Source organism: Topomyia yanbarensis, chromosome 3 (genome assembly GCF_030247195.1).
Source record: "Topomyia yanbarensis strain Yona2022 chromosome 3, ASM3024719v1, whole genome shotgun sequence".
Lineage (NCBI taxonomy): Eukaryota > Metazoa > Arthropoda > Insecta > Diptera > Culicidae > Topomyia > Topomyia yanbarensis.
In genome coordinates this window covers 315,231,932-315,250,345 of record NC_080672.1, presented here as the reverse complement: position 1 = coordinate 315,250,345, position 18,414 = coordinate 315,231,932, and the positions used below count along the sequence as shown (strand labels likewise).

Here is an 18,414-nt window from a genome sequence, read left to right as displayed (position 1 = left end):
ACCGGAAAGAGATTATCTTATTTTCTTGCACTCGCTGGCCGCTGTCCTAACGGAGTTGTTCAATGTCCCCCTCACTAACTACGAAAAGGTCGTCCTGTCCTTCCACTTCAGTTCGTCGGTTAGAGTCGTTTCCACAAGTCTCGAGAGCTCCAGAGGCGATGAAGCGAATAGTTAGCCCAAGCAGCATAATTATGAATGTAAATTCAATGAATTGAAAATGAGAACATGTTCGCTTTTCTCTTCGACAGGACAGGACAACCGACGAAACGACGGCAACGACAACGAAAAGTTTCCGCACTTTCCCGCGCGGGCCGTGTTCTTTCCCTTTCGGCACGAGGCCACCGCGGTAGGAGTGGTATTTCGAGGAGTGATTGTTCCTGAAGGATGCTGTCATGTCTTGTTTTGTGGGTAATGGGAAAGGAGTTTGAAGACGGTGAAGATTTTTGAACGGAAAGTTTGAGTGCACAACACTCCTCAATTTCAAGAGTCTTACTCTCTTTCGGAATGCCTTCATCCCAGAGGCAATCAATTTCCAAAGCGGATGAGCGTGGGTTATATTTGTTGGAAGGAACTTAAAGACGGGTTAGTTTTCAGATTACTGGTGGTTTGTAAAACATTCTTGCAGGGTTGAATGAAGTGCGGTTTTGAGCAGCATTTTATTGTAAAGTTCACCGTAATCTACCGTGTGTTTTAAATGATTTAGTTTGAAACGAACACGACTGATTTAAAGTCCAAATTAAAAACAACCCGTACTTTATTACACCATTCCAAATGTACCTGCAATTGGATGAAAGTTCAACGTACCTTGACACAAATAGTAACAGGAAATGCAAAATCGTCTAACCGACTGAAAGGCAGCTATTAAATAATTCATTGGCATCAGACACCACCGAGCCAGCCGAGTCTGTGCCAGGGGTAGATAGGTACATGCAAAACGTCCTAAAATGGTAAATCTTCTGCAAACAACCCGACAGCGACTGTAGCGACCGCAGCAAGCCGATGATTTTCTTGTTTTCCTTTGCAAATAAAACCAGATTTTCACACCCGGCCTGGGTTGGCTCGTGCCAGAAAAACAAACACCGGCGGCGAAAAGTGTCGGTGATAAGTATGAGAGTTCGGTGGGAGTTCTGGATCATCTCGTCCTTCCTAGCTTTTGAAGGTTTTTGTTGAATGTTTTTCTACCCACCCGGACCAGCTGATGATGACGAGAACAACTGATGCGAGCGATGCGAGGTGCTGTAAAATGGGAAGCTTTATAGAAGGTTAACGAGGAACGTGGCTGGAGAAACAGGTACACAAACACACATGATTTGAGCCATCACAAATTTCCATCACTACGCTCTGTACTACGCTTTTTGTGATGTTGCACACCACGTCGGAAAAGAGTATGAATTGGAATTTTGATGGGTTTCGATATCAACTACAATAACACGGTGCTACACTACCCATGATCGCATAGTTGTCCCGTTTTCTATGGGATTTCCTATCTTTATGGGACTGATATGCGATCATGGGCAGTACAGTGAATTTGTATTTTTAAATGAGGTTGTAGATCTCATCAAATGCAACACAAAATAATATATGAAAAATGCATTTATTCAAAATCTTGATTTGTAACAAAAAACGACTCTATCCACCTAGCCGTGAGATGAGATATTTATTAGACATATCACTGTTGGATCTTCATTAGTTGTAGAACGCATGTGACCCAACTAGAGACAGGATGAAAATAGTTTCGAGTAATGCACGGAGGAAACCACGAATAAACTGAAAAATTATAAAAAATCAATAACACAAATGAAATTAAAAAAAAACAGAGACATAAAAAAAGTTACAAAATTCATATAATGAGTATAATGCTTAACATAAATTAAATTAATAAAATAAATAAATCAATTTAGATTAATACTTTAAATGAAAAATTAGGCAATATTTCAAAATAGCTATAAAATAAGTAGAATAAACAAAATGGACTCAATTGTTAGGTTGAATTAAGTAAATAAAAAAAATTAATGAAGATGAAATGAATCAAATGAATCAAATGAATCACATGAATCAAATGAATCAAATGAATCACATAAATCAAATGAATCAAATGAATCAAATGAATCAAATTAATCAAATAAATCAAATCAATCAAATGAATCAAATAAATCAAATGAATCCACTAGAATTTTGGAATTCAAAAGTATAAAATCTCTTGCCAATGCTACGAGTATAATATGAATATGTATTATATAAGAGATCCATTTTTTATTTTAAATATATTTGACACGGCTCATTGCGTTAGCACAACTGAGCCGTAAATCTTTTGTGTTTTTACAATACGTAAAGATAGAAAAAATATTGTTACAGCCTGTTCATCGGGTCTAGTGGACGCATCTTACTGCTGCGTGTTGAGATCCTTTTCCTTGGTGGTGAAATATTTGGTGCGTTGTCTGCCGCACCTTAGGGGTCATTCGGTCCGTCTTCTCTCGTGTTTTCGTTTATGTTCATGTCGTCATCGATACTGAATTCATGTTACTCACGGTCAGATGTTATTATTTGTTGTTTGTGCCTACAGGTCGCTATTGTAAATCCTTCTTCATCGGTATTTGATTCCTTATTGGTGGTGTTGGTTGTTGGTTTGGAAACATTTGCTGTAATCGTTGTTACTTCGATGTTGGTAATGGCAACTTGTTGAGCTGGGATTTGTGAATGCCCGGTCCGCATTCGTTGGTTTACCAACCGGTTGTGGTTTAGCATACGACGACTCTATACCGGATTTGGTCGTATCGCGTGGAATTTCCTTAGCAGTCTCTGCGCAAGGTTTCCCGTGGTGTAGCGGCTGATAACAATATTGACATGTAGGAATTTGTCCTGGGTACGTGATTAGTGTTCGTTGAGAATATTCAACACCTTGAAGTGACGTGCATGTGAAAGTCAAGTAAGAGGGAATAGGTTTTGTCGGACGCATTCTCACCAAACGAACGCCATCGCGGAGTCCTGGGAAGAAGTTCCTCCAAATATCTTCCGTAACACCATTCACCTCTCCGTATTTTGTCATGATTTTTTAATAAAGGAGGAACTAGTACGTAGTGCCAGCTCATGTATCTTTATTTCAATACTGCCAACGTCTATGTACGTTGGGATACTGTATAAAATGTCATTACATTCGACGACGTGTTTCATGTTGTTCTGGGAAGCAAATGATTCGGCTTGACTAATGTTTTTGAGCATAATCAGTACCGCATGACGTAAATGGTGGAATTGTACCGCATTAACTTCTGCTACGTTGAGCTTCGTGTTCACCTTCAACCTTTGCTCCACTTCACGAATTGATGGTCTTACCGGACATTTCGAGTAGTTAACAGCAACACAGTTTGCCCGCAACGGGGCATACTCTTGCTTTGTATTGTCACTGATTGTTTGTTCACGTTTCACACACTAGGTAAAAAGAATCAATTTTTGCCTTTGCAAATAGACCAAGCGGCGCGCGGGTAAATTTGATTACTTGCCCTGCTATAGCAGCGGAGCGATTTCTAGCGTCTGAACTGAGCGAGATGAGAAACCGAACTAAGATCTGCGGTGATCAGAGATTCATATACCACTCCATCTACTTCATGACTGAACGCAATGCTTTTTCCAGTTCCCCAATAAAAGAGAGACAAAAACAAGAAACTCATATAAATGGATCGAGCGTGGCGAATCTGTTTGCCAGAGGTTTGGTGAGGTCACCACCACTATCAACAGCTGAAGTCATTCAACAAAAGCAGGAAGAGGAGAAGCAGCAGCAACAATAGCCAGAGCAGAGCGGGATGAGCTACACTCCACAGGAGCCGAAAGTAGTGGCAGCGAAGCACTTGGTAGAGGATCTCCACAAATTTATGGAGGCAAGAAGTAATGCCCACAGTCTATAGAGAACAGTTGCGCAAAGAGTAAAGTCAAAAAAGCCTACCTATCGAGCACAATTGGAATCAATCTCTGATACCTCTGCAGCAAAGTTGGATTCTAATTTTGCTCGATAGGTAGACTTTTTTCGGCTTCACTTTCTGCACACTCTTTGCGTACCTTTATACTAAGGTCTTTGGTAATGCCCATATGGACATTAAGGAGATGGCTCTCAGCACCGGAAAGTCGCTAGTGTCTGTCGTGAAAGAGTATGGCACGGCAACGTGGAGGACTGATGTAGTTGAGCGAGTATTGGCTTCGGCTAAGGCTACTATCTTCCTAGCCCCTCCGAGGCAGGTCAAGGAGAAGAAGATTGGAATGGAGAACATGCCAGTTTCCTGGACCTCCCCAGGAGACGGAACACCAGGCAGGCCCAAAAAGCAAACGCTCGAGGACGCTGTTTGTTGCCGTAAGAAAGGAGGCATCACCCAACAGGAAGAAAACTGGAGTACCGTTGTAGGTCGGAAGGAGAATCACGGGAAACAGCAAAAGCAGAAGGGAGAGCAAAAAATGGAGCAGACGATGAAAGGAAAACCTTCGGCTCGTCAGAAGGCATAAAAGGGAGAAGCGGTGCTCGTCAAAGCCAATGACGCGACGACTTATGAAGCGCTGCTCACAAAAGGCGCGATGCTCTTCGTATTGAAGAAGGATCCCACGACTATTAGCTCGACCTTACAGGAGATCTATTACCAAATCAATGGATAAAAAGGCAGAAGTAAAACCTTAAACCCAGAAGTAGTAATTGTGTGCATGGACCTTGATTAAATCACGACGGAAGACGAGCTAAGAGGTGCACTGAAGCAGCAGTGTAACCTGGGCGACGTCCGCATGACGATCCGGTTAAAGAAAAGATACGGAAGAACTCAAACAGCGATGATTCGTTTACGGGACGCCGCTGCCGACAAGGCGCTGGAGGTAGGCAAAGTTACGGAAGGATGGTCGAATGCCCATTGAGTAACAAAATCTAAGAAGGTGTATCCTGCAAGAAGCGCTATCGAAGTTAGTGGTACGATTGTACAATGAACGTTCAGATAGCACATTTCGGATAGTAGTAGCCGGCGTTTAGCTTACTGGTTGAACGAGACGCTTAGTATGCTACGCGCTGCCTATCTGGAGGCAGATAGGAAAGAGCGCAAGGCAGCGTTTTGGGAAGGCATCTAAACAGCAACGAAAAGGAGATCGATACTGCACTCTAGTCCCTAAATGTGAAGAATTCATTTAGCAGCGCCAGCTGGGAGACGCAGCGCTGCACAGAATGAGGGTTTCCGACTATCTATGCCAGATCTTGAAGAGCTGATGACCGCACGAGTTGCGAGTGCTGAAGAATATCGTCGGAGGCAGTATGCTTTATCGCCGGGATGCCCGTCATCTGTATCACTCTGGCTGAGAACGTAGAATGCTACCAGCGGAGAAATGTTCGTAATGCAAGGATACTGGTCCGAGCGGACTCGTTGGTTAAGTGGCAGCAGGAGTGGGGCATTGGGGAGAAAGGAAGGTGGACCCACCGACTCATCCCGAATGTGTTGGCTTGGGTGCATAGGAAGTATGGAGAGGTGAACTTCCATTGGACGTTGTCCAGGCACGCATGCTTCTGGAAGTACTTGCATCGGTTTGGACATTCTTTGTTACTACTCTGCCCGGAGTGGGTGAACGTGCAAGGGACATCGGAACACGTGGTCTTCGATTGCCCTAGGTTCTAAAAAGTTCGCAGGGGTATGCCTGTTGTGACAGTTGACAATATCGTTGTAGGGATGTGCCACGACGAGCATACCTGGGACGCTGTCATCAGAATGGTTACGAGTATACTCTCCAAGCTGCAAAGATGAAGTGGCGAAAGGACCAACAAAGTAGAGCCATGGGATGGAAAGTCGCCGTGAAACCACTAATCGGGATTTCGGCGGTGTAGACTAGGTCCACTGCCGAGGACGAGTTGAGTAGTACGCGACGTAGTACCGGGTTCGGGTCGTCAGGGCTTCCCCGGAATCGCCGGACCGACCTCGACATCCTACTGGGTAGCTCGTGAGTAGGCTAGATCCACCGCCAGGGACTAGATCGATTAGATCGGGACGAAGCGGGCAGCTGACTGGCTCATGGAAATGAACATCGGTATTGGGAGAAATCTACCGCTCGGCTTCGGGAGAACCTCTCTCGCCGGAAAAGCCTAGATCCACCGTCGGGGACTAAACCGAGTAATTCGCAAACAAGATTTTAATAAAGTCGGGAGCTGAATGGCTCATCGGGGAAGGGGGCGAAATGGAACGAGAGGGGAACCAAACAGCTTAAAGGTGTTGCGGTGATAAATGGCACCGAACAAGAAGTCAAAGGGCTCAAGAAGTTGTGGTGCTAAAACCAAAGAAGAATCGATATCGGGAGAACTTTGTTCGCCGGGGAACTCTCTGTCGGCGTAAGCTAGCTTCACCGCCGGAGACTAAACTGAGTAGACCGCGACAAGGCACCACCAGTCGTCGGGGCTCCAGCGAACCGGACGCCCTGCTCCAGCGGAATTGCTGAACTGACCTCGACTCCAGGGTTGTCAACGTGGCAATCTGAAATTTTCGAGAAAAATTTTTTAAATCTGTATCGCAATGAAAACAATCTGAATTGAAAATCTGTATTTGAAGTTTAACTAGAAGTTTTACAAAATAATTATTTCGACCCAGGAAGACAACGTGTTACAACCTTGTCCTATCTGGACAAAGACAAAGAATAAAAAATTACAAACAGATATTGAAATTTATAATTAAAGATAATTGAAAAAGAGGTCTGGTTATCACGTCTACTTCTTATGTTTTAAAGCCTAAGCAATTTATGAGAAAATTTCTCGAAAACCGTTTACGAGACAATTCTGTTGCGATTTCTGTTGGTTTCCTAAGCCATCTGGCTGGATTCGCCAAGTGATGAGCTAACCTTCCGTTTAAAGCTTAGACATACGACTGACGATAGTATTGCAAATTAGTTTGTTTGCTCTATTATGCTCACACAGTGACTTTCACAGTTTCATAGCTGGCCACTTTAGTTTTTTACTGAATTGGGAGAGGACTCTGTGATATACAAGCAAGATATATTTCCAGTGCGACCAGTACAACGAATTATTTTTATTTCGCATAATTATTGTTTCTTTTATATTGCATATCATATTTTGACCTTGCTATCTGCCATTCTACAACTTCGAGACAGTTAAGCTTTTGGTTTGAAATAATGACACGAAGGAGCTTCCAAGACAATTTCATCTGAATTTCATAACAATGTGTACTCAGGGCAAAGCGCGACTTTCGAAGGGTTAAAAAGCATTCTTTTTTATTTTATTTTGTGTTATCATCTGATCTTGCTGGTCTTAATGAAATATTAAATATTAAGTATTAGGATGAGTAAAAGCCAGTTTAAGTGAAGCCTCATGTAAACTCTTCTCAAATTGGCGTCAAAACCCCATATCTTTTCGGTCCAATAATCAGTACAATACAATGCCATACACTACAATAAAATACAATACAAATTCTTAAAAATAAATGACTAAAATTAAAAATTACAACACAATAAAATAAAAGAATTTCAATAATCTAAATTTCAGGCAAATCAAAAACTTCTCAAGAACCGGTTCTTGAAGGTAGTAGATGACACGACACGTAAACACTTCGTTGAAAGTGGCAGACACGAAGCGAATAGAGCCATGACCACCATATAAAGAGTTCCTATGTTCCAAAAGCGAAAAGTTTCGTTGACGAAGCACACGCTCGGGTGCATATATGTGTAGTTGGCGCAATAGCTCCGAAGAATCTGCCTCATCAAGAAGTATTTTAGTGACGAAAACAGCCTGGGCTTCTTCTTCTTTTTTCCAGCGAGTGTAGAGCTAATAATCTGCAGCGATCTTTGTACGGTGGAAGATTGAAAGCGTCTTGCCACGGAAGGCGTCTCAGTGCATAACGAACGAATTTCCTTTGCATTGCTTCAATTCTGGCTACCCATATTGATTGATACGGACACCATACCATGGAGTTAGATTCTAGGATCGACCGTAACAATGCACAGTATAGTGAACGGAGACAGAGAGGGTCGTTAACAGTTATGTGTTCAACAAACAAACACCTTTAACAGGCCAACGAGGGTACCCGGGTACCCACAAATTGAAATGCTCATAACTATGGCTTCCTTTAACCGATTTGGACACTTTTAGATATTTTGGATTCCGGAACTTTTCGATCAGGTACAATAGAGCCGGAATAATAGATCTGGTTTTTGGTAATCCGGATTTTCCGGAGTAATGTTCCAGTACTAGGATATGATTTGTAAATTTTAATAATGTACTAGCAATATGAGTATCAAATTCAAATTGTCTCGGAAGTCTGTTTTTTATTGTTACGGGACCCTATGGCAATTTGAAAAATGGAATTGGAATGGAATGGCCACTCACGGCCCCACGGGAACCTGCTCCGGAATGTCCGTTCCGGGGTCAAATCACCAAATGGTTCCAAAACCACGAGATACAGCCTACTGATGCAATTCCAAGAATTTTGATACCCATATTGCTAGTATTCCATTGAAGTTCGCAAATAGTACCCCAGCACTGGAACCTTCTTCCGGAAACCCGGAATCTCGGAAACCGAATGAAGTAACCCGATTTATTTTTACCAAGTCCAAAAGTGAATGAGTTCCTGAATACAAAATGGCCAAAAGTATCGAAATCGGTTGGATATTACCTTAGTTACGGGCATTTTAGTTTTGTGAGTACCCGGGTACCCACGTCGGCCTGTTACGTAGTAAAAAAAATTAGGAGACCCTCCTCACTCCCACCCTTACTATATCAACAATATTATGAACCCAAAAGCTTGACTTAGTGAAGTTCTAAGATGTCACAAAGTTTCAATTTCCAGCTATGGATAAAACATAGCAATTTAATTAATTGAAACTTAAAAAGGTACCCGGGTACCGCGTCGGACACACAACGCGTTAAATTCATTGGAGATTTTGAACATGAATCCCATCTGGCGGTTTGCTTTGTTAATGATATGGTCGTAATGAGGTCGGAATGACAGTGCCGAGTCCAAAGTGATTACAAGGTCGCGCACTTGTAGAACACGCTCAAGGTTCTGATCTCCAATACAGTAGTCATACGAAATTGACTTAAGCTTGCGATGATACGATATTACAGTGCATTTGTGAATACTGATTGTTAGCAAGTTTGTGGAACACCAGTCATCGAATCTGTCCAAGAGCTGTTGTAAAACTAAACAATCCCGGATGCACTTGACGTCATCAGCATAAAATAAGTGACACCTAGGTGATAATATTGTAGCTAGATCATTAATAAATAGTGTAAACAAGAATGGGCCCAAATTACTCCCTTGAGGAACGCCCGATTTGTTTGAAAACGCCCCGGAGGATGCGCATTCAATTTTCACTATAAGTTGACGATCACTCAGATATGATCCGAGCCAACGAATAAGATCAATAGAGACGCCAATTAATTTCAATCTTTCAAAAAGTATTCCGTGGTCATTTCTGTCAAACGCTGATTTCAAGTCAGTATATACCGTATCGATCTGAGCACCAGCGTCCATATTTCGTAATCTTCTCAGAGAACAAATATTTAATGGTGTGTCTCTGCAAGCACGTGCAATTTGATCAGCAGACGAGGTAGTATCACTAAATGCGCTTTTAAAATGAGTGGCGAATAGGTGACACTTTTCCGAAGCCAGACTAGCTAGCAGTCTGATCTTACAAAATCGTATCAATAGGTAATCCGTTTGCCTTCCGCTTGGAGTTCACAAATTTCCAAAACTGTCGGGGATTGTTGCGCAGGTTTGCTTGTATTTGTACAACAAAATGTTATAGGATCGTTACTCGCTAGCGCAAAACGATATTTGGCGAAACGACAGCGTGTACGGCAATACAAGCGAAGTGCCTTAGATCTGAGTCGTTTAAGATGTCGTAGATGTGCATTAGCCCACGGTGGCTTACGGGCTGGTCTACGCACAGGAACATAATCAGTCAAGTGGACATTGATCAGGGCAGTGAAATATGCAACGGCACAGTCAATATCTTCCGCATGCTCAAGTGAATGCCAATCTGCATGAGTGCTGATGCAAGACCCAAGAAATCAGCTCGGTGAAAGTCAAGACCAAGATCATTCGGGATATGCTCAAAAATTATAGGATTCGGCAGACTAATAATAACTTCGACAGGAGGATGATTTGCATCAATCACAGAAATAGATTCAGCAGGTTCGTAGATCTGATAGTTGGCTAGTGCTGTCTCATTCAATAAGACAAAGTCCAGGATACGACCGTAACGATTTTCAATGCTATTAATTTGTGTGAGACAGTTGAAGCTGAATCCGTCCAATATCGCAGCGCAAGCGGTAGAAATATAAGAGCGAAGCACGTTGACTACATGTGCGACATTGTCATGTGTATCCCAAATGAAGCCAGACTGATTGTAGTCTCCAAACAATAATGCGCAATCATTACTTCCAAGGCAAGAAAAAACAGCATCAATCGAACAGCATCAGCATTATGCGAACATAACTACTTAAGTTTAATGTAAACCTCTAACAGCAACTCATACAGCTTTTAATTCGGATCTTCTTAGAACATTGTGTTCGGATGAAGCTTACTATTCAGCGAGAAATAAAGTACATCAATATGTTTTATTTAGGTACCTAATATTTACATTACAAAATACTATTTGTTATTTTTATTGATATTTTAGAAAAATCGGTGTTTTGAGTGAAAATCTGTAATCTGTATATACAGAATCTTGGTCGCAAAATCATCAGCAAAATCTTTAAATACAGAATAATCTGTATATGTGGCAACCCTGGTCACAGTCCTGACACTACAACCAGTGTTCACCAATCGTCCCGGTCCTGTGTGTGGGAGTGGAGACAGGATCTTCCAAACTTCCTACTGCGGCAATTATCTATCTATTTCACAACTTTCCTATTTCTTTCTACATACTACATTCCGACACAGTGTGTGCTCCATACAGATCATTACTCCGGTTGACGCTGTTGTTACCGCTGCTGGTTCAAATGGCGCCCTTGCTTCCTGTGATGCTGCTCGTAGCACTGCGGAGAAGCCTGGTGACTGTTGATGGTATCCGTAACAAATAAATGAATGAATGGAAGCGTCTACCCGGTTGTACCTAGCTAGTTGATAAAATATTCATATTTTAATTAAAGGCACGGAAATATAACTCGGGCGGGGATGGTTTTGTTATTCGTTCGTTTGTTGTTCTTTTTTTCCAACCCGAATAGGAAATCGTGGTGATTTGAACTCTATGGGTCGTGAAATTGCATTTCCAGTTAGTGTATGGTGGATTAGAACATGGTCACATTGTTGGTTTTAGATGAATTATTGCTTAGCTGTGATTTTAAATTAAAAATAAATAAATCGAAAGATGAAATAATTGAAAATTATTTGAAAAATCTAAATGCAAAAATCCATTGTTAATTTTAATGTATTATTAATAATAAATGTAACGTTTCTCTCAATTTCAGGTAACCCAGATACACTAATTTGCGGAAACTGTCGGGAAATGTTTACGGATTTGACGGAACTTCTGGACCACAAAAAGGCATACTGCAAGCTGCGGTTTACCTGCAAGTGCTTTTCTCCTATTGTCACCAAAAACAGTGAATTCCTCCCAGATAGTACCCGTAACAATACAACTAATGAATGTTTCTTCCAGAAAACGTCCCTCCATCGGCGAAGCTGCTCTGCGTAGCCTGCAAGGATTCCTTCTCCAATCCATGGGATTTGATGGTTCACGCACAGGCGGCCCACATGGTCAACATTTACGAACTGGGTGATTCGTCAGATGAAGATAAATCGTCCTCGGTGAGTGCCAGCTCCGACTCACTCAGCCTGATCCTGCCGCCCGGCCAACGTTTACCCAACGGTACCCCAAGCAGCAATGGCATCAACGGAGCTCATCTCGTGGAACTGGATCAAGATGATAAGGACAAATCTTCCGAGCAGAACGAGGTAAGCAAAGTACACACAAACAGATTAATCTTCAAATCTGAACTCTTGTTCACAATAGAAGAAAAAAGAAAACAAACCTACTTACGCAGTCATGGTCCCGAATAGCAAAGCGCAGTTTTTGTGCGAAGAGCGAAGAACATACCGGGAAATGAAAAGTTTTCCCTTTGATTTATTCACATGAAAAGTTTCACACACGACGGGGAACCTCTCTCTCCCGAGGGAAAGATGAAAAAGTGAAAATCTGCCATCTGTTGTTGGTCGCTGCAAGAGATTTTCCCTTTCAGATAAGCTACCGGGCCGACTGTAGAGGAGTGTAGCCATGGGCGTCAGTCGGGAGGATTCAGTAGCTCGGCAGGAAACGAAGTGGAAAAATGCTGGGAGGAAAAGTTTGTCTAACCGTTTCTTCGCTTCAGTTGAAACGTTAACTTGGGTATTGGTTTATCCACTGAAGCAAAGTACACTTTTTCGTTGGGCTAAAGTTCTTTTTCTACTTGTTGAATGCAATTCAATGAGACTGGAAAAAAACTTGGAAAAATGTTGGCTAATCGATTGCCGATATGTTGCATTTTATTTGAATTGAGCACTTGCATGTAGTTCGCAAATTTGAACAAATTAATTTGTAGTTTGAAAGACGTGAACGCAAAGTGAAAACTTTTCGATATTTTTGCATATTGCATTTTAAGGTATGTTTGTTTCAACGAGACCACTTCACAAAGAATTTTCATCACAAAAATAAAACTGCTAACATTCATGTTAGATCAAAAACCCGTCCTGACAGCTTTATAAAAAAAACCTTCAAAACTCAAACCAAGTCCTTAAACAGTCAATCAGTATTTATAAGTAAGCACGTTGTACTTCCGAGCAGACAAATACCCGTAATCGGACAGCACCAATCCGACACGGTTGTACCGAGTAAAGACGTCCTGTTTGAACAAAATATTGAACCACTTCACCGCAATCCCTTCCGCCAATATCGGACCACCTATCGGAAAGTTTGCCTGGAACCGATGATAGCGGGAGCAGAGCTACAGCACAGAAAGTGGTAAATGCATAATCCCAGCAGCAATCTGTGAAACATGTTTTTGGATTTTGGTGTGCGGCGTAATCTGCCACTGGCTGCCCGAGGGTGGCTTACCCAAACGAAGGGCGACTGGGGAAAATGGACCATTTCCTCAGCCATATTCCTCTTCCTGGCTGACATTAAATCCGAATAGGAAGAAGATTATCGAGAGTGGATCCCTTCGTTTCATCGCTGGCTGCCCCGGGAGATGTAGCAACGAAATCCGACATGCTTTTCCAACTTGCAACCGCACATTCCACCCGAGCTTCATCCGCTCACTTGGCTGGATGGGGAAGGAGCAGTCGGGGAGATGGGGAGTTGACAGTAGAGATGATTTTCATGGGCTTGGAATAAAATTTAATGTCAATTGCTTGAGTTGATGAAAATCGACGGTACGATGAAGAGTCACGCAAAATGTGAACGAAGTTCGGAAATGCATAAAACGTGTTGAGGAAGAGTGGGGTTTGTGCTTTTCAATGTTTAAACAAAATCGCAAAGAAATGGTGTAAGCTACCGGTCAAAGCGAAAGAGGATTATTGAAGGTAGGTTTGAAACTGTACACCGGATTCAGAGCTGAACCGATTAAATGCACAGCATAAACTGAATACACCTGGAATTATTATGCAAAATACGATGGAAGTGTAGCAGCACATTTGAATTTTCTTTTATTTTTTCTCGAAAAAGTTTTAGGTTCAGATTATTCCGACATTTTTAAATGCAGCAAATTATACATTTGATGACTGTGGCTTAATAGGGTCAAATTAAAATAAATAAGTTAAATATTTTACTATAAGTTTACCTTATATAAAAGATTACCTTAAATTAATCAAAAATACATCAAAATTCATGGTTTTGTATATATTCAAAATATCTGCCCAACGCATTGATAAATTATTTAAGTTCGTACACTATTCACAGCTGCAAGAGGAAGATGACCGTCATTATGACTCCGTAGTCACTATCCTGCACAAAATCCTCAAATTTTTATATGTAAAGGAGTTCACATCTCCGTATCACGGCAAGACTTTTTTAACCTTCTTTAGGTGTTGGAATCAATATGACCCAAAATGAACTATCAAATTGTGACTACTTTTTTAATTTTGCGCCAAAAAATTTGGAATTTGTTTTCCTCTTTGATGGAGAGCAACTATTTTCAATAGAGTTCAAAATTTTCAAACATTTCTGAAAGGCCGTACAAAAAAAGTTACGAATAAAGTGTTTGCCGGTCATATTGACCCGGATTTTGAACTCATAAATCACAGGTTTATTGACAGAATACTAATAAAGGGCGAACACGAAATTATTGCGACACATTCAAAAGGGTATAACTTTTTTACCATTGGGTAAAAATCAACCAAATTTTGCATACTTTCTCATTGATGTGTATTGTTTACATGCTGTCAAACTCGAAGTCGTGTTTTTCGATTCAACAAAAATGGAGGTGAACCAACACGAGTCGAGAGAACAAATTCTTTCCAAACACCTGGAATTTCCTGACCTGTCGCACCGGCTGTTGGGAAAAATGTTGAACATTCACCATTCAACCGTCTCCAGAGTGTTGAAGCGGTTCCAGGAGTGGTTGACGTTGGACCACGGCAAAGGAGCTGGAAGAAAACCGGGACCGGAGAAAAAAGACGGAGGGAAAGGTGAAGCGGATGATTAAAGCAGATCCCAACGTCTCAAGCCGTGATTTGGCTAAAAAGATCGGCATGTCGCAGAGCTACGTCCAGAATGCAAAGAAGAGAGCTGGACTACATACATACAAGGTACAGAACTTCCCAAATCGCGATGAGCGGCAACAATCGACGGCTAAAACTCGGGTACGGAAGCTCTACGAGAAGATGCTGGCAAAATATGGCTACTGTGTGATGGACGACGAAACGTATATAAAAGCCGATTTTAAGCAAATTCCGGGGTTGGAGTTTTTCACCGGCAAGAGCAAGTTCTATGTGGACGACAATTTTAAGAAGAAGAAAATGTCGAAGTTCGTCTCCAAATATCTCATTTGGCAGACCATCTACTCTTGCGGACTGAGGAGTGAGCCTTTCGTGACAAAGGGCACAGTAAATGGCGAGATCTACAAATCTGAGTGCCTCGAGAAGCGCCTTTTGCCGTTCTTGCAGCAGCACGACAAAGCTCCGCTATTTTGGCCAGATTTGGCATCATTCCACTATTCTAAAAGTGTCCTGGAGTTGTATGAGGCCAATTCTGTCCATTTTGTTCCAAAGGACATGAATCCGCCAAACTATCCGGAGCTGCGCCCGGTGGAGCAGTACTGGGCAATGATGAAGCGGGAACGTCGGAAGAGCAAGAAGACAGTCAAATACGAGAAGGACATGTTAAGAAAATGGAAAAAACTGAGAAACGGGTACCGGATGACACTGTAAAGACTTTGATGGAGGTCATCAAGCGAAAATGCGTTCAATTTTACACTCAAGGCTCCATCGATTAACTTTTCTTTTGATTTTTGAAGTAAATATATGTATAAAACTACCCTAAAATTTTAGTTTGATTTTAAACATTATAAGAAAATTGGCATGACATTTTCGGTGTCGCAATAATTTCGTGTTCGCCCTTTAATAATAGCAAGCAAAACAAAAATGAGAACATGCCAGTTTTTTACATGATACGATCGATCTTGGATGTTCCACAATACGATTCCGATGCCGATTCCGGCGGCGTAATAGTATTTCTCTTAATACTGAATAAGCGACAATGTGGTCGATCAATGAAACTGATCCCATGTACTCTGATTTAAATACTGACCCTGGATTCTACATGAAAATTATCCAGAAGACCCGGAAGATCTGTTGTTAACGTTCCACAGTGGTTTTTCTTCGCCAAAATCGTGTGATTCCTTAATTACGCCTAAATCGTTAGATTTGGGTCAACAATGTATTCAGAGGAATTTGTAAACATTACAAGCCCTTTCATATACTGTTGTTATTTTGATGATTAATCTCCCTAAAAGTGTGATATATGTACCAACTTTCTTGCACGTGCATATATTAAAATTATGTATTCAGCAAAGTTGTAAAGCAAGCTTTTGTCAACAACTTTGCTGAAGACACAAAGTCTCCATCTTCAATATCTTCAACATTATTGCTGTTTGTTTGTGGATAATCCCTTTAAAGCCAATTCATTACTATAATTTTTAAATATCATTCCGACAAGTTCGGTATGTTTCGTACAAAGGTTTGAATTGTCAAAATGGCCAACTTTCTATAATGCAACAAGGCTTATTTTGTGTATTTTCAGAATTATTTTGAGATTTTTGAAGAATAAAATATTTAAAATGGAGATTGATTCATAGCGTGGAAACGGCTGATATGATTTCCGCGATTAATTCCCCTATAAGTGAGATTTTTCAACTAATTTTTTTTCTGCTGAAAAAATGAGATAACGTCTTTGGAAAAATTGGAATTTACCACAATAGATCAAAATACTGGTCGCAGTGGATGGTCTCCAACAAAAAAATGGAAAGTTGTGGAGATTGAATTTGTGAATATTTTTTCTTATTACATGAAATCTCTTCTCGCAATGCTTAAGAAGTTATAGCACGTTATTGTTGGATGACACCAAAATTTTTTTAAAATATTTTTTAATTGACATTCCTACGGGTTTCATATACAGGGTGTTTGGTTCATGGTTAAGAATCTCTCGGCGGGTGATAGACTGCCATATTTGGAGAAAAAAATTGTTCTACACATACCATCAAATCTCAAGAGTTACAGAGTTATTGAACTTTTTGTGTAAAAAACTTATTTGTCCTAAAATACCTCTAACTTTAAAAGTGTACTTTGTTTTTTAAATGTTTTAGTTCCATTCGAAATGTGAGAAAATTTCGCATTGAGTGATGCCCTCACATGTTTCAGCTAATGAGTTTAAGTAGCCTTTTCAAAGTAATTTATTGAAAATTAAACAATTTTAAACGATTTTTCGTTCATTTCTTGAAAATCCTAATAGTTAACCTCATCATTTTAATAATTCAGATTTTTAGTCTTGATGAGCTGCTTAATTCGTTCTTTGACATGATACACTTACCTTTTCTTATTTTCACGATTTTGTGTTATTCAACTTGGATATTTTTGTCTTATTTTCACTAGTACCAGCTCTAATTGAAAAATTATGACACTTATTGTACTTTTTTCTTTTTATTCGAAAGCCAGGAAAATTTTACAGTGAAAATTGTATTAATACCTTTCAATTAAGTGAATTTAGTATTCTTTTAAAAGTAAATTAGTTTAAAGTTAGTGGTATTATTAGCATTTTCGTTAATTTTCTTTAAATAGTAAATAAAAAACATCACCATTATTATCATGGAAATAATGCATCTCAGCAAGTTCTACAGTTCTTTCTTTGACTCCATTCAATTATCTCTTTTGGTTTCGACGCAAAATCGTTTTTATCACATCGTTTCATATGCAAAAATAACGATTTCGAACCCACTACATTTGTGGCCAGCTCATGCTGTGTTAACTATAAAAAAGCAGCAAAATGAAAAGAGATATAGACAAAGCGTCAAATAAAAAGTTATAGAGAACATTGAGGAGCATCAAATGAACAATAGTAACGATAAATTTTGTTGATTAATAATTAGAATAATTAAAAAACTCTCCAAAAAAAACACAAATTTTGAGTTATTTCGTTAGTAAAAAATCATTTAGTACACTTAACTAAAAGATATTTGTACATACACTGATAGGACATTTTCTCAGCTTTCCAATGAAGTCTTGTAAATAATGATAGATAGCATATTTTTTAGATTAGAGTCTTTTAAGCACTTGCAAGTCGGTTACAGGAAAAGTATAGTAATGATATTACAAAGAAATAAGAAGAGGTAGAAATATGACATCCAAGAACAAATTATGAATTGTCTTAAAACCCAACTTTTGGATAATGGATATTGCTATAATCATACTTCATTATTTCGAGAAAATTAGCAAAAACCTCCTCAAAAACACTAACTTTTAACTACTTTACAGCTAAAAGGTAATTAAAACTAATTACTTAAAAGATAGAACACCATTGAATAGGAAATTTTCTCACCTTTCGAATGGAACTGAAATATTTAAAATACAAAGTATACTTTTAAAGTTAGAGGTATTTTAAGACAAATAATTTTTTACACAAAAAGTTGAATAACTCTGTAACGGTTGAGATTTGATGGTATGTGTAGAACAATTTTTTTCTCCAAATATGGCAGTCTATCACCCCCCGAGAGATTCTTAACCATAAACCAAACACCCTGTATTGTACGAAGTTATTTTAATCGTTAAAATACACAATTTTTATAAATGCATAATATTCGAAAATATCGGATATTTTTAGAAAAATAAGTTTTTTTTAAATCATGTAACCCTACTGGAAACGAAGAAAGACAAGTAAACTCTTTTAAGTTTTATAGTGTTGATGCAGCATTCAGGCACGTAGCCAGAGGGG

General features: G+C 39.9%; 1 protein-coding gene across 2 annotated transcripts in view; it reads left to right on the top strand.

Moving 5' to 3' along the window:
* LOC131692145 (uncharacterized) overlaps positions 1-18,414 on the top strand; it is a 309,783-nt gene that overhangs the window by 260,898 nt on the left and 30,471 nt on the right. For both annotated transcript variants that reach the window (XM_058979022.1, XM_058979021.1), the window contains exons 7-8: positions 11,426-11,560; positions 11,617-11,912. In XM_058979022.1, the coding sequence (XP_058835005.1) occupies positions 11,426-11,560; positions 11,617-11,912 (431 nt within the window). The remainder of the gene's footprint in view (positions 1-11,425; positions 11,561-11,616; positions 11,913-18,414) is intronic.